Source organism: Microtus ochrogaster, chromosome 17 (assembly GCF_000317375.1).
Source record: "Microtus ochrogaster isolate Prairie Vole_2 chromosome 17, MicOch1.0, whole genome shotgun sequence".
In the NCBI taxonomy this organism is placed as follows: domain Eukaryota; kingdom Metazoa; phylum Chordata; class Mammalia; order Rodentia; family Cricetidae; genus Microtus; species Microtus ochrogaster.
Window position 1 is genome coordinate 1681099 of NC_022019.1, and position 15598 is coordinate 1696696.

The 15598-nt window shown below is 40.7% G+C and overlaps 2 protein-coding genes across 2 annotated transcripts in view; one reads left to right on the forward strand and one right to left on the reverse strand.

Annotated features, from left to right (window-relative positions):
- Socs4 (suppressor of cytokine signaling 4) overlaps positions 1-8150 on the reverse strand; it is a 15300-nt gene extending 7150 nt beyond the window's left edge. Inside the window, exon 1 of the mRNA XM_005355361.2 lies at positions 7946-8150. The gene's annotated coding sequence lies outside the window, so the exon portion shown is untranslated. The remainder of the gene's footprint in view (positions 1-7945) is intronic.
- Positions 8151-8302: 152 nt separating this feature from the next.
- The window catches only part of Wdhd1 (WD repeat and HMG-box DNA binding protein 1), a 38707-nt gene continuing 31411 nt past the window's right edge, over positions 8303-15598 (forward strand). The window contains exons 1-3 of the mRNA XM_005355362.2: positions 8303-8622; positions 13455-13566; positions 15191-15342. Of these exons, the coding sequence (XP_005355419.1) occupies positions 8546-8622; positions 13455-13566; positions 15191-15342 (341 nt within the window). The 5' untranslated portion in view covers positions 8303-8545. The remainder of the gene's footprint in view (positions 8623-13454; positions 13567-15190; positions 15343-15598) is intronic.

The window sequence follows — 15598 nt, forward strand, 5'->3', positions numbered from 1 at the left end:
GAACTTTAAGGCATTGAAGAAAGAAATTGAGGAGGATACCAGAAAATGGAAGGGGATGGATTTTTGAACTGTAATATTTGAAGTAAAAAAAAAAACTTTGTTATATTGAGATATGAATATGAAAATTTTGTTAAAACTCCAGGGTTACAAGTTATCTCAAGAAACAGTATTTATAAATTAGTTGAGCTTTGGGGGCTGGAGAGATAGCTCAGTGGTTAAGGGCACTTGCTACTCTTCCAGATGATGAGAATCAGGCAGCAAGCTCATCAGGTGGCTCACAACTGCCTTACCTCTGGCTCCAGGGCATCTGACACCCTCTTCTTGCACCTGTGTCTCTCTCACACATATACAAAAATAAAAGTTTAAAATATTTTTAAAATAAGTAAGTTAAACTTTTAAGAAGAATCCAAGTCAAATTTTCTTCTTTCATAAAATCGCAAGTATTTTAATTTCACTTTTACTGAGCTAACAAGTGACTCTCCAAAACTACTCAGCAGATTTTTAATAGTTTACTCCATAGCATAGGTAACCTCTTAACAATTACTAGAAAAGCCCTTTGCTGCAGTAAGATCATATTGGAAAAAGATAGTTGAGATGTCCAGATCATGTTGTAAAAGATATTCAGAATGTCCTCCACTGTATAGAAAGAATAACAATCCATCATGTGACCTGTGCATGGTGACACAAATGTAGAAGCAGGAGGATCAGGATTTGAAGTTTATCTTTGGGTACATAGTAAATTTGAAGCCAGTCAGTGCTGCATAAGAACCTGTCTTAAACAGTCAAACCAAACAATCAATGTCCCATGTTAAAACAATAACAACAAAAAACCCTCTTGTATCTTCCCACTTAAAGACCTGGGAGGGATTTTTCTAATATTGTTCACAAGTCTTATTAGACTTGTAGTGCTTGGGATCAAACCTAGGTTTCACATATGCTCTTTTAATGAGGTACATCCCTATCACTCCAAATTCATTAAAAAATATTTATTTTTGAGTACAGTTTCACTATATAGCTTTGGCTAGCCTGGAACTCACTATGCAGATCAGGTTAGTCTTGAACTCTCAGAGATCTGCCTGCCTCTGCCTAACAAATGATAGAATTAAAGTTGTGTGTTACTATGCCTGGCTCCAAATTCTTAAAAATATAAAAACTCAATCATACTGTTCTCAATAAAACTAACATGGCTTCTGGGGTGGTTTGAGTAAGAATGCCCCCCATGGCTCATATATTTAAATGCCAAATCAACAAAGAGTGGCATTATTTAAAAGGATTAGGAGGAATGGCCTTGACAGAGGAAGCACGTCACTGGGGACAGGCGTTGAGGGCTCAAAAGTCCAAGCCACGTCCCAGTGTCTCTCTTCCTGCAGTCAGCAGATCCAGATGTAGAACTCAGCTATCTGTCCAGCACCGTGTCTGCCTACATGCCACCATGCTTCTTGCTAAGATGGACTAAACATCTGAACTGTAAGCCAGCCCCCAATTAAACGCTTTCTTTTTTAGGAGTTGCTGTGGTCATGGCGTCTGTTCACAGCAATGGAACACTGACTAACACAGCTCCAAATAGCCAGTCATTAGCTCTTAAAAATTTCCTCTGTTGTCATGATTATTACTCTTTACAAGGCTGGGGTCAGAACCCAGGCTCCATACATGTTGGATAAGTACTCTTCCCGAAGCAGATCCTTGGAACTTACCCAGCTTTGTCTAGAGAAAGAGGAGTTACAGAACGGCTGGGTGGCTCTACGGCAGTTCAGACAGGGCTGTGGAGAGACTCCCCTCCATCTCCTTTTTTTAAAGAAGAGAAAAGCCTCATTCGGAGAAGCTGCTTTAGGGGCCATGTTACCCACAGCCTTGGGAAATGAACAGTGACATTAAAAAACAAAAAGTTTTTCTTTCTTAATGAGGAAGAGGCAAATGTTTAAAAACAAGTTTGTGTAAGCATTACTTCAAGAAAGCAAGTTTCCAGATTCCACCGGCATGATGTGATGAAAAAAAAAAATCAATGCCCACATGCTAATTTCACTAATGAAAAAGATGTAACTAATATTTCTATTGAGTAAGGCTAGGAAGTTAATTTTAACTCAAGAGTTTTATAGGAAATAAAAGTTAATCACAGGGTTAAACATCTGGAAAACGAATTTGTAATCTCTATATTGCTGAATAAGAGTATATTTTATATCTGTGAATGTACATTATTCATTGAACTACTTATGCCTACAATGCTGACATACATTTAAGACTAGAATTCTAATTTCTAACCCTAACCAAAAGTAAATTTGATGATCCAAAGAGTAATTCAACATACTATCTAATTCACAAATGCATTATAACCGTGACAGCAATTCAGTCCTGTGACCTTTCCTGCGAGTTTTGTGACTGCAAGTTTCCCTGCAGCACTCACCCCAGTCTCCAGAGCATTCAGATTAGAGCTCGATATTTAAGTTGGATGCTAAATAAACATTTAGGCTTCACAAGTTGGCTAGTGGACAACAGAGGAATTCCTTGGAATAGTATATCAAAAAAATGAAAACAGGTTGTATATGAGAAAAAAATTTTTGAGATTAAAAAGTTATTATTCTTTAATTATCCTTTCCCTAGTAAATTTTTTTTGTTCTAGAAAAAAAAATTGTATTTATTTTCTAGTAAGTATTTAAAAGCATATCCTTTAAAGAGTTAGCCAGTCAGGACTCACAAGGCTGAACTGGATGACAATTAAAAAACAAGCAAATAAACAAAAAGGAAAAGTCCAAATAAACCATTATCTTAATACTATTACTTTCATTTACCCTTTCCTCACTTCCTTCTACTTCCTTTCCGATTATAGCTTGGTCATGCTAGACTCTTTAATCTATATTCCACTAAACAAAAGTCCTAAAAGTCTGTGTGGGAGGAAGTTTCAGTATAGTACTTTATTAGACTGCATGTGAGCACTGTTAATGTATATTTACAAAATTCTCAGATAGAGTTTTTAACCTTCTTACTACAAATGTTAACTTATAGGAATCATTTTATTATGTCTACATCCATCAAAATCATATTGTACTCTATAAATACATGAAATTACTATTTGTCAAAATAAAACAATACAAATACTTATTCTGGGGGAATAAGTTTGAGAAGTGCTTGCTGGCAGACTACATCCCCATAAACAAAGTTCTTCAAAGGCCCTTCAGCAAAGAAATCTGCTTAAGACACAGATTCCTGCACTGACCACAAATCATTTTTATAGAACAGAATTTGGGAAACATTAAAACGAATGTATACTCCATGAGCTTATGAACCAAAGATAAAGAGATATATCTAAATATTTATCAACTGAAGTCAGCTACTCTATATAAAGGGCAAGCAGAGAACTAATGGCTGGAAGTCCATAGATGCAGGCAAGCCCAGGGAATAGTTTAGCAACCTGGGACTTTTCTTGGGTTTGTGTTACACACTCCTATCTTCTAATAATGTGCTTGGTAGTTTAGGCCCCCTTATCGTCAGAGCTATGAACATACCCTTCTCTGAACAATGCACCTACAACCTGCTAGCAATACAGGGGCCCCCACCAGCATCAAGCTACGCTTATAACCTTTTTCAGTCAGCTATGCAGGTTTCCCTTCCCATATGGACCAAGGAACAGTTTTTATCCAAATATATTCACAATACTTCCTGGTCCTGATCCAATGTGAACTGACATTAGGTACATGTGCAGTAAAGAAAAAGCTGTGCTAATTTTTAGAGAACCTCCTATTTACTATCTAATTATGCCTGTGCATAACTGGATGTGCATATGATTAAAGTTAGATGCATTATGGGAAGAAACATGTACCGTAGAAAAATGATTATATGACCTAATCCATCAATCAAAATAGGAAACCATCCTCATCATGCTCCCTTTTAACAAAAATCCCCTTTTCTCTTGAACCCATAGAAAAAAGCCCCAAATGATAACTGGGGCTCTTGAGTACCTTGGTTCATGAAGCCCACTGCTTCCTAACAATGCATTATAATCTTTTACATTGCTTTGTTTAAATAAAGTTTCCTTGCTACTTTTGCAAATATATGGGAGCTTCTATTTCAATTCCTTGAAGAAGGGGCCAAGAATGAGGACTCTGGCCCTGAGCACCTGACCACCACACAAAACCTGGCCTCCCCGAAGTGGAAGGAAGAACAACAGAATCTTAGAAACCAGAATAGTTAAGATATCTTATTAAAACACTTTATGGAATAAATTGATGTGTTTTCCTCCTAATTTGTAATTTCCAATTATAAAACGGTGTGTATTGATTAACATATGGAACATTCAATAAGCTTCAGAACAGAAAGGAGCTACAGATCCCAGGTAGAGAACTGGACTAGCATGCATCAGGCTCCAAGTTCAATCTCCAACACGGCAAAACTCCAGAAAGTATAACTCCACCTTGGTTTTCTCACTTGTAACTCAGGACACATCTTTACACGGTTGTCATTAAAGTACACGAAAGCAACATTCATTAACAAAAATAAGGATCACTGAGAACTTTTCTAAAAATGAAAGATGAAAAAGTGGCAAAATTGAAGGTAAAAAAGGAAGGAGAGGCACCAATAGCTATGTAGTTAAGGCTAGAAACTGCCCAAAAAAATATCACGAAAAGCTGAGCATATACTAGACACGGTGGCACGTGTTTGAAATGCTAGCACTTGGGAGGTGGATGCAGGAATAGCAGGAATTCAAGGTCAGCGAAGCTATGCAAGAGCCTGACATGACAAAACAAAACACCAAATAAATAAATAAATCTGAAATTGAAAAAGCTCCAGTATTTCTAAAATATCAGAATTATATGTGCATACATAAAGCACATTACTATTTAATTAAACATGCTCCTTTACACAGCTGCTGCTGCTTCTTTCTTCTCCTCCTCTGCTTTTTCTTAAGATTTACTCATGTGTCTGTGACTGAGTGCAGGTATGTGTGTGGAGGTACCCCCAGAAGCCAGCCATGTGCACACATGTGTGGAGGTACCCCCAGAAGCTAGAAGAGGGTTTCAGATCTTCTGGATCTGTGTGTGGCAACCATGTTCCAGCGGATGGTCCTATACTCATAAGTATATGGGTAACTCATTAGGCAATGGTAGGTTATTAAGGTGGGTCAAGGACACCAAGTTGAAAGAGGGTGGGGAGGTAGGGGTGGATTTGGGAGGAGTTGGGGGAACACTGAGGTGGTGGTGAATATGAGATCAAAGTATGTGTGAAATTCTCAAAGAATAAAATTATATTAAAAATTTATCTGTCTTGCTATGAGAAAAGTCAATCTAGTACTGCCAAGGTATTATAAGAATCAAGTACCTGCTGTTTTTGGCTAGAGGAAGTAGGTGGCTAAAAGCAGAGGGACTTTGACTATAATCTCTTTTATATCTTATTGGGTTTCTACAAGTATTATTTATTTCCAGAATAAATGTTATTCACATTCATTCATAATACATTTAGAGAGATTAAAAATTTTTTGGTTTTTTTTCTCTAATATTTGGTTCTCAGCTATTGTCATCTCTTCCAGCCTCATCTTCCATAGTAATGATAATTTTTATATCTATTAAGTATTCTATTGGGAGGCAGAGGCAGGCAGATCTTTGTGAGTTCGAGGCCAGCCTGGTCTACAAGAACTAGTTCCAGGACAGGCTACAAAGATACAGAGAAACCCTGTCTCGAAAAACAAAAACAAAAACAACAAAAAAGTATTCTATTAAAAAGAAATTTTAGTCTCGAAAAACCAAAAAAAAAAAAAAAAGAAATTTTAGGGGCTGGACTGGAGAGATGGTTCAGTAGCTATAAATACTGGCTGTGCTTGCAAGGGACCCAAATTCAGATCCCAGAACCCATATCTTGCAGTTCACAATTGCCTGTTGCTCTCCAGGGGACTTGATGCTCTCTCTCTCTCTCTCCCACACACACACACACACACACACACACACACACACACACACACACACACACGCACATCTCCCCCCACATTTTACAATTAAAAATAAAATCTTAAAAAATCTTATGTAGGCAATTCTGCTACAGTTTGTTGGATAACTGTGTAGGATTATATAACATTATTTAAATAGATAATATTAACTTTGGTATATCTATGTTCTCTCATCCTATTGCCCTTGAGATCAACACTATTTGTGAACCTCAGGATATTAAAATGGTCACAGTAGGGCAAATTAACCTTCAGTGAAACTGGATCTCCAATCTTGGCATTATTTTCAGCAAGTTCATTCAGATACCCACTCAAATGAGATATGCACTGGTAATAAATAATTCATTTGGGAAATTTTGGTACTCATATCAGAATTATAGGTACACTGATTTTTTTTAAGTTATGATTTTTAGATAGCCTGACGATTTTGCAATACAGTACTTTAGTTATGCAAATTTCATTACTGCATTATCATTCTGTACATATTGCTTGAAGATCTACTTCCTCAATCTGCCATAAACTTGCTGAAGGTAGTAGTATTCACAGTTTTGGAGGCATCTGGCATGTGAAGGTTTTACAGGCTAATCCTCACTTTAAAGAAAACCACTAAATACCTAAAGTGCCTAACTAATAAATAACGTGAGGTCTTAACAGTTTTAGACCTCCATGAGTAACTTCTCTGCCCTTCCATAATTTGATGGAACTAAGTACCAAATCCATCCTGGAGGTGAGAAATCTGACATTCAGGAAAGACACACTCACACTCAAGGCCATACAATAGGTTAGAGATAAAATTGAAAACTAGAGCTGTCTAATCCTCAGGCTTAAGTTTATTCATCCTTGTGAGATCAGCAAAGGAAATATTGTCTTAACCTGTGAATAATGGCTTGATTGCTAGGGCAGAGAGAATGGGCAGGTATGCTGACACGGTTCACAGTTTTAAATACGGTATTACAGTTGTAAAAACGGTATTCCAGACACTATAAAGTATTTACATCTCTAACTCTTGTTCCTCTTTGCAGTTTTCTGAGTGTTGAGGTCTTAATAGCATTACTCTGAAATCCCACTCTGATACAGTCAATATCTAAATGAGCATCAGCTCAACTTGAATCTCGCACTATACCTAACAATTTTTATTGTCCGGTTACTTGGGCAAAAGAATTATAAATTGGTCCATCTAAAAACTGAATAATTTCAAAATAAAACCAAGTTACTCAGAAACCATCATCTCAGATACCTGCATTCTTGTGGTACAACTGGTACAATTGGGATTTTCAAAAGAATCTCAGGTTCTTTTTGGGCCAACTACTTTCTTTCTATGCCTATACAAACCTGGGTGTCTACTTGGAACCATAATTTTTACAAAATGTTACCAGAGCAAGAATATCACGGCGTGAATTAACTAAGCTTGTAAATTTTCGGAATGAATCCGGACCGAAGAACCAGGAAATATACTTCTACAACGGAAAAATGTCTCAGGTGATAAAAGTAAGTGATTGAAACTGTATGGTGGGTACCACAAAAACTCTGAGAAATTCCGTAAGATAAATCCTAGTCCCCCTCCCCACAAAATCATAGTTTTCAACAGAGACCAATTTACTAACATGGAGACCTAGAAGAAACTGAAAAGCATAAACTTGACGGGCTCAAGACCTTATTTAGGATGCGTTATGGGCTGCAAGGATGAAAAGAAGCGTCCAACAATATAAATGAGAACTCTCTTTCAGATTTAAATGCACTGTAGTAAACTTTGGGTGGGAACTAAATAGGAAATCGGAGTTAGCTCTCTTAAGCATTATTTAGCTAGAGCTACAAGAAACAAGAACGACTACATCCTTCATCACGGCAGAGATGACAAAGTGAGGGCACGAAGAATAAGGCTCGACAAAGTCCGTTTCTATCCCTGCCCCGGGGAGCTCGATCGGTTCGAGGAGCCGAATGTGGTTGCCTGGGAGGAGAGCCTGGAAGGGTGGGCGCCAGACCCCAGCCCTCACGGCCACCCTCCCCGCCTCTCACCTCTCCGGGCGCAGCTTAACTGGGGCTGTCCGAGCAACTGCCGCCATCACCATCGCCATCACTGGGCACTCGCTCGAGCGCGGAAGGCAGGCCCGGCCACTCCCGCTCCTCACGCAGCTCCCGCGAGGCGGATGCTCTCTGTCAGCCCCCGCCCAGCTCAGTCAGCCCGGCGTCCGACTCGCCTCTGTCTCCGCCTGCTCTCTGGGGACCGCCACCACTTCCGGGTTCAGCACCGCCCCAGCCACCGCTCTTGGCTTTGCGGCGACGCGCCGCTGACGCCAGCACCCGGCGACCTCGGTCGGGATCTGCGCTGGGCGGCTGGGCGGCGGGCCGCGCATGCGCACAGGGTGAGCGCGTCCGAGCGCGGGAAGCTGCTCGCAGCGGACTGCTCCTTCCTCAGCCCCGAAGCTGTTACACCCCGCTGCTGCTTGCTCGCGTTGCCGGAGCCTGCGGAGGAGAAGCTTGTCACCTCCCCGGCGGGTGGTGTGACAAACTCTCCGCCGTGACGTGCCGTTGCTCCTCGGGTGAGGGAAATAGGGCTGCGTGGAGCGCACGAAAATACCAGTTCTTACAAAACGGTTCAGGTAGGCAAAGGGAAAGATGCCGGCCACACAGAAGCCCATGAGGTACGGGCACACGGAAGGACACACCGACGTCTGTTTTGATGATTCTGGAAGGTAAGCGTCTCCGGAAATAAAAAAAAAGAAGTAGCCAGGTGTGAATGTCAGCCGAGATGACCCAGGCGGAGGGAGAGAGGCAGGGATAAACAGAAGCGTCGGTTTCCTGAGAGTTATTTGCTTTCAGCTGTCGTGGTAGTTCTAAATCTCAGGAAAGTTAAAAATCCTTTCCCCAGAGTAGCGTCTTCTCGCCACCCACAATTTCATTCGTTGTCACGTTCAGTTTTTGAGCTCGCTCACTGCATACTGCTTGTCAAATCACTCATCCCGTCGGCAATGGTAGCCTCTTTTGGCCTTAGTATTGTTATTTCTCTTTGTTCTCGTTCTTTCCCTTTTCTTTTTAACTTGCTGACTTCGAACTGACTTTCTTCTGTTTCTTTCTTAAACTGTTATTTTACTAGGGCGAGCCCTTCTCCTTAGGAAAAAAAGAGGTATATTTGTTTTCTTTTGTTCGTGTCTGTTGTTGAGCTGCCCTGTGGGTGCTGGGAACAGAACCCAGGTCCTCTGAAAGAGCAGTCAGCGCTCATAGTCTTGAGCCATCTCTGCAGCTCCTTTTCTTCCCTTTTATCTTTCTGAATGCCATTCCTGTCAAGTACTGTTAAGTTGTGTGGCTTCTAATGCCACCCCTCTCTGTTGGTCCATAAAAAAATATTTGTGAGCCTACTTTTCTGGGGACTAGAGATAATGACAACAAGCCATGACTGTTCCCTTTATTGAAGTTAAGGTCTTCTGGGATTAAGAAGCATCAGGCACAAATTAATTACAAAATAAATGTATATTTAGAAGTATGCTTAGCACTACTAAGTGATGAGCATATGGGCAGGAAGGCGATGTTAAAAGACAGAAAGTGTCTCCTAAGGGAGTGTCTTGAAATGAGCCCTGAGGGTTGAGTGGGTATTAAGCAATAATAAAGATAGGCCAGGGATATAGCTTAGTGGTAATACAGTCTCCAGCCACATGAAAAAGAAAGAAACAAGAAGTCTAAAGAGTTGGGGGCATGGCAGTAGAGTGGTAATGTTGGCATTCTGAGTATAGTCAAAAGGCCAGTGGACCCAGGTGCCCTGCTTGCTTAAAAATTAAAAGTTATCTGTGCTATAATGTAAAGTAATGTGGAGATTCGTGAGATGGATATGCGAAGGTAGACGGGGTGTCTGTGCAAGGCCTTCTGCTTTTAATCTTGTTTGGAGGGGATGGGGAGATGACCAACCAGAATTCAGAGGGGCCTGTAATACCAGTGATTAGGAGGTGGAAGCAGGGGATTCCCAGAGCAGGCAGGCTAGCTAGATTAGCTGAATTCATGAATTCCAGGTTCAGGAGAGACCCTGCCTCAGTGTGTAAGAGCTATAGAAGAAAACATCTGCCTTCATATGCTTGTGCCTGCACATGAACACACACACATGCGAACACACATAAACACAGGCGTACAAACAATATACATACACGCTTGCATGTCCACACATAAGAACCTGGTTTTTGTCCGCACAGTGGGAAGGCACTATGTTTGAAACAGTGCAGCTATTCGTAGAGAAGGTGAATGGAGGTTGACTTAGTAGGAGGCGCTTTTATTAGCTGACTAGCAGAAGTGAGCACTAGAGTGGAGGTCGGCCTGGAGAAAACAGGTGATCAGTAGGATGATTCAGTGGCTGAGGAGAGAGAAAGACGTCTGATCATGTCTGCATATCTGGATGTTACAGTTGAGAGACTTATGCTGTTATTTGTAGGTGCTGGAAATACTTGACACTTGAAGAAGAGCATGGTTTAGAGGGGGCAGGGAGTAGAGATTACCAATTATCTTTTGGACAAGGTTAGTACAGGATTTCTTTCAGATGTTCAACTAGAACTGTAAAGAGAGCATTTGGAAATCAGAAAAACGAGCTAGGGATAGAAATAGATGTATCTTTGCTCGATGTCTGTCAGTGTTGAGGACTAAAGTCTTGAGTGGGAACATGAATGGATTTGTCAGCCTACACACAGATATATCTGCTGCATTAGTTTACATGAAGTCACCTAGAGAGGAATGAATGTCGTGGTCAGATTCACAAGTGAAGTGCAGGTAGGATGGAGAGTAAATGCGCTCAACAATAGATTCTTTTGCCGGGCGATGGTGGCGCACGCCTTTAATCCCAGCACTTGCGAGGCAGAGGCAGGCGGATCTCTGTGAGTTCGAGACCAGCCTGGTCTACAAGAGCTAGTTCCAGGACAGGCTCCAAAGCCACAGAGAAACCCTGTCTCGAAAAACCAAAAAAAAAAAAAAGAAGATTCTTTTGCTGTCTGAGTAAAGCTGGAAGCAGTTGTTTGAAAGAAGAGGAGTTGGCGTGAGTCTAGGGAGAGGGAGAGTTGTTGGATGGACTAGGGAAATGTAGCTGGATTGAGGGCAGCACTAACACTTCCCTGGACTTAAAGCGAGAACAGACAATCTGGATGTGCATTCTTCAACTGCTCTAACAGTGCAAACTTGAAAATAAACGGGTTAACCAGACCTGGGAGTGTTGTCGTGGGTACCAGAGCGATGGAGGGCCAGAAGGTCAATGAGAAGAAGACAGATATTAGTGACAGACCATGGGATCTAAGATAGATTAGAAGGGATTTGAGAGTTTAAGGGAGTGAGAAAGAGAAGGTCGTCTCAATACATTGGGTTCTGGGCTGGGCATAATGGTGTGTGCTTTTGATACAGCGCTGGGGCAAAGTCAGGCAGACGCTTGTGAGCTTGAGGCCAACTTGGTCTACATAGTAAGTTCCAGGTCAACCAGAGTTACATGATAAGAGTCTGTCTCAAAAATAGATAAACAAGCAAATAAATAGTTCTGTTTTTCAGTACAATACAAATTGTATGAGGGGTTAGAGTGGTGTCTCAGTGGTTCGTAGCACCTCTTGCTCTTCCAGAGGACTTGGATCTATTTCCCAGCACCCACATGACAGCTGACAGCCATCTGCAACTCTGGGATTTGATGCCCTTTTCTGGTCTTTGAACAGCAGGCAGGCATATGGTGCACAGACTACATGCAGACAAAAGACTCATACACATCATATAAAATATTTTTTTACTTGTTTGAGTTAGAATGCTAAGGGTAATAAGGTAAAATGTTAAGTGATTAGGACAGTGGAAGTTGAAATTATGAATCAATTTCGATATTGTAGAGGTTAGACAGTCTAAGTTTGTGACCGTGGAAGTGTGAGGTAGATGGCAGGGTCATAGCTGGTGTGTCAGGAAGAAGCTTCATCATATTGAATTGAAAAACACAAACTATGGTAGGCACGGTATGGACTTCTGAAAGGCTTTATTGTACCACAAGTGGGTTCCCCTTTGTGGAATAGACCTTGAATCCAAACAGCACTTGGTTACCCCCATAACTGCCCTGCCACTTATGTCCACACAAGTCATATAGCACAGGCTGCTCTCAGACTTAATATGTAGCTGAGACCGACTTTGCCTCCCAAACACTGAGATTATAGTTAGTGCTATTACCCCGGCTGAACACTTTCTTATGAACCTCTTCTGATTTTTCTGTTTAGGAATTAATCATTCTGGCCGGGCGATGGTGGCGCACGCCTTTAATCCCAGCACTCGGGAGGCAGAGGCAGGCGGATCTCTGTGAGTTCGAGACCAGCCTGGTCTACAGAGCTAGTTCCAGGACAGGCTCCAAAGGCACAGAGAAACCCTGTCTCGAAAAACCAAAAAAAGAAAAAAGAAAAAAAAAAGGAATTAATCATTCTTTTCTCCTAAACATTCATCTTTATTTCTTTCCTTCCTTCCCTTTCTCCCTCTTCCTCTTTTTTTAATTTATAATTTTTTTGACCATTTGCCCTATACTGTTTTTATTTAATTTGCTGGTTTTTGTTTGTTTGTTTTTGTTTTTTGAGACAGGGTTTCTCTCTGTAGTTTTAGCTGTCCTGGAACTCGCTTTGTAGACCAGGCTGGCCTTGAACTCATGGAGATCCACCTGCCTCTGCCTCCTGAGTGCTGGGAATAAAGGCATGCATAACCACTGCCTGGCTAATTTGCAGTTTTATATGTAGCCAGGTAGGACATTAAAAAAAAAAAAAGAATGGGGCTGGAGAGATGGCTCAGTGGTTAAGAGCACAGACGGCTCTTCCAGAGGTCCTGGATTCAATTCCCAGCAACCACATGGTGGTTCACAACCATCTTTACTGAGATCTGGTGCCCTCTTCTGGCCTGCAGGCATATATGCAGGCAGAACACTGCATACGCAATAAATAAACAAACAAACAAACAAACAAAAGCACTTGGGAGATGAGAAGTTTGAAAAACAAGCTATAACAGATGCATCTAGTTATTTATTTGAATAATTATTTTGGGGTAGTTGAGCTCATATATTCAACAGATATTTGCTATAGTTTGTGTCATATGTTGATTGGTACTGGGGATATATATGATGGATCAATGTGGAAATAGTCTCTTCATTATTACAAGGAATAATTTTATGCCAGGAAGAACTGTAGAGAACATTAAACTTATCTTCATTTTATAGAATGAGAAGTTAGCAGTCTGTTATTGATGTTTATCTGAAAAAAATGAGAAAAATATTCACTAATGTCTTGATTTTGTTTCAGAATATATAAAAGTAGCATTCCAGCCGGGCGGTGGTGGCGCACGCCTTTAATCCCAGCACTCGGGAGGCAGAGGCAGGCAGATCTCTGTGAGTTCTAAACCAGCCTGGTTCAACCAGAGCTAGTTCCAGGACAGGCTCCAAAACCACAGAGAAACCCTGTCTCGAAAAAAAAAAAAAAACAACAACAACAACAAAAAGTAGCATTCCATAAAGAGTATTCCTGAAACTGGGTGACATTTTCATGCTGTTTGTCCTTCACAGTTTCATTGTGACTTGTGGAAGTGATGGTGATGTGAGGATGTGGGAAGATTTGGACGATGATGATCCCAAGTCTATTAATGTTGGCGAAAAGGCATTTTCATGTGCCTTGAAGGTACTTAACTCACTCGATGTGAAGTAATGCTGGCATGTGACTCCTATGTTCGGGTGAAAGATTATAGAAAAATATTAATTTCCCTTACTCTGTACTATATCTTTGGGGGAAGCACTTAGTTTTTTATTTTTTAAAAAAGATTTATTTTTAAATTATGTGTGTGTTAGCACTTGCACATCGAATCTAGCAGAGGGCACCAGGTCCTTTGGGACTAAAGTTACAGGTGGTTGTAAGCCGCCTTGCATGCTGGGAACCTGGAACATTCAGGTTCTCTGGAAGAGCAGTAACTGCTCTTAACTGCTCAGTCTGAGAGTGAAAATGTTTCTTAAAGAAGTTTTGAATATATTGCATGCATCTTTCTTTACCCCCCAACCCCCCATTTCTATGATTTGTTTCTTGAGAGAGGGTCTTCTTCTGCTAAGACTGGCCTCAGACTCACTTAGCCAAGGGTGACCTTGAACTCCTGTTCTTCGGAACCTGAACTGTTTGCATCTATCAAGTGGTGGGATCATAGGCTGCAGCACCATGCTGGGTTTATGTAGTGCAGGGGGTCAAAGCCAGGGCTTTGTGCATGCCAGAGAGCATCCTACTAACCGAAATGTACAGCCCAGGACCACTGGAATAGCAAAGGTTGGAAGCAGTTGAGGAAATTCTCAGAGAATTTGTTTTATAATTTGATAGAGCCACAAAATAGATATACAACTATTAAAACAGGATAGCTTTTGTATATCTGTATCAGAAAAGATGTTTGTAATAAGTGAAAAATAGGAAAAGTTGTAGAAATATCTGTATAGTGTGATGCTTAAGGGTTTTAAATATACAAATGTATTTCATGGGTTTAGGAAAAAGTTAAAATGACATAACCTCAATATTAATAGATTACTTTATACGAGTAGAAAACTTTTTGCCCAGGGCACTTTTATATTGTGTTTTTTTTTCTCCAGTAATAATCACGCATTGTGTTATTAACAGTGTACAAGGAAGGAAAACAAAATAAGGATTATATATTAGTTTGCTAGCCCTTGTGTAACATTGTACCACAAACTCGGTGGCTTAAAACCTAGAACACTGTTGCTTCACAATCCAGGAGGCAGGAGCCTGAGAGTTAATGTGGCAGCACAGTTGACTCCTGCTGGTCTCTAAGGGAAGTAGTTCCTTGTCTGCCTTCCAGCTGTCATTGTCTGACTCCATCCATGTTTCCGTGTCCCTCAGTCTCAGCTGTGGGTCTGTGAGGCTTTATCCTGTCCCAAAGGCCACGGGGCTGCTGCAGCAGCTTTGTCTTTTCATGTCATCTTCTGCATGGAAACTGTTTTCTCTGATAACCTCTTTTGAGTCTCCTCGTGTTTATGATACATGGCATCCTTTAAAATATAACTTTTTCTTACCATATTAAAAAAAATACAGGCTAAAGATTGGCTGGTGAAGATAGAATTAAGTTTTCTAAAGCTAGGAGATTTTTCTTACTAGTGTTTACTTTAGGCAGATAGTATGCTGATGAGTTCTCTCTAGACACGAACTACATTTATGAGGCTTTGTGGTTTTTACAGGATTTTTCATTATGAAGATACTGTTAACTGATTTGGATTTCTTATGCCAGCATGGCTAACTTTTATTTTTCTTTAAGAATGGAAAGTTGGTCACTGCAGTTTCTAACAACACTGTCCAAGTCTACACGTTCCCTGAAGGAGTTCCGGATGGCATATTAACACGTTTCACTACAAATGCAAACCACGTGGTCTTCAATAGAGACGGCACTAAAATTGCTGCTGGGTCCAGGTAAGTTCAGCTCTCACACAGGGTTCCTAAGGGTGAGAGTTATAGGATACTGTCCACCTTTATTGTTGTTGCCAAATCTTTAATAAAGCATTTTGAGGACAAACTTGTGATTTAAAAAAAAAACAACAATATATTGCCTCTAGTGCTGAAAAAGATCAGAGGAAGGTGATAACTTGTTAGAAATTTAAAAAATTATTTTTGGTAGAACCAAAATCCAGATTTCTGCAGAGTCAATGTCAATCTCCCTCTCCCCCTC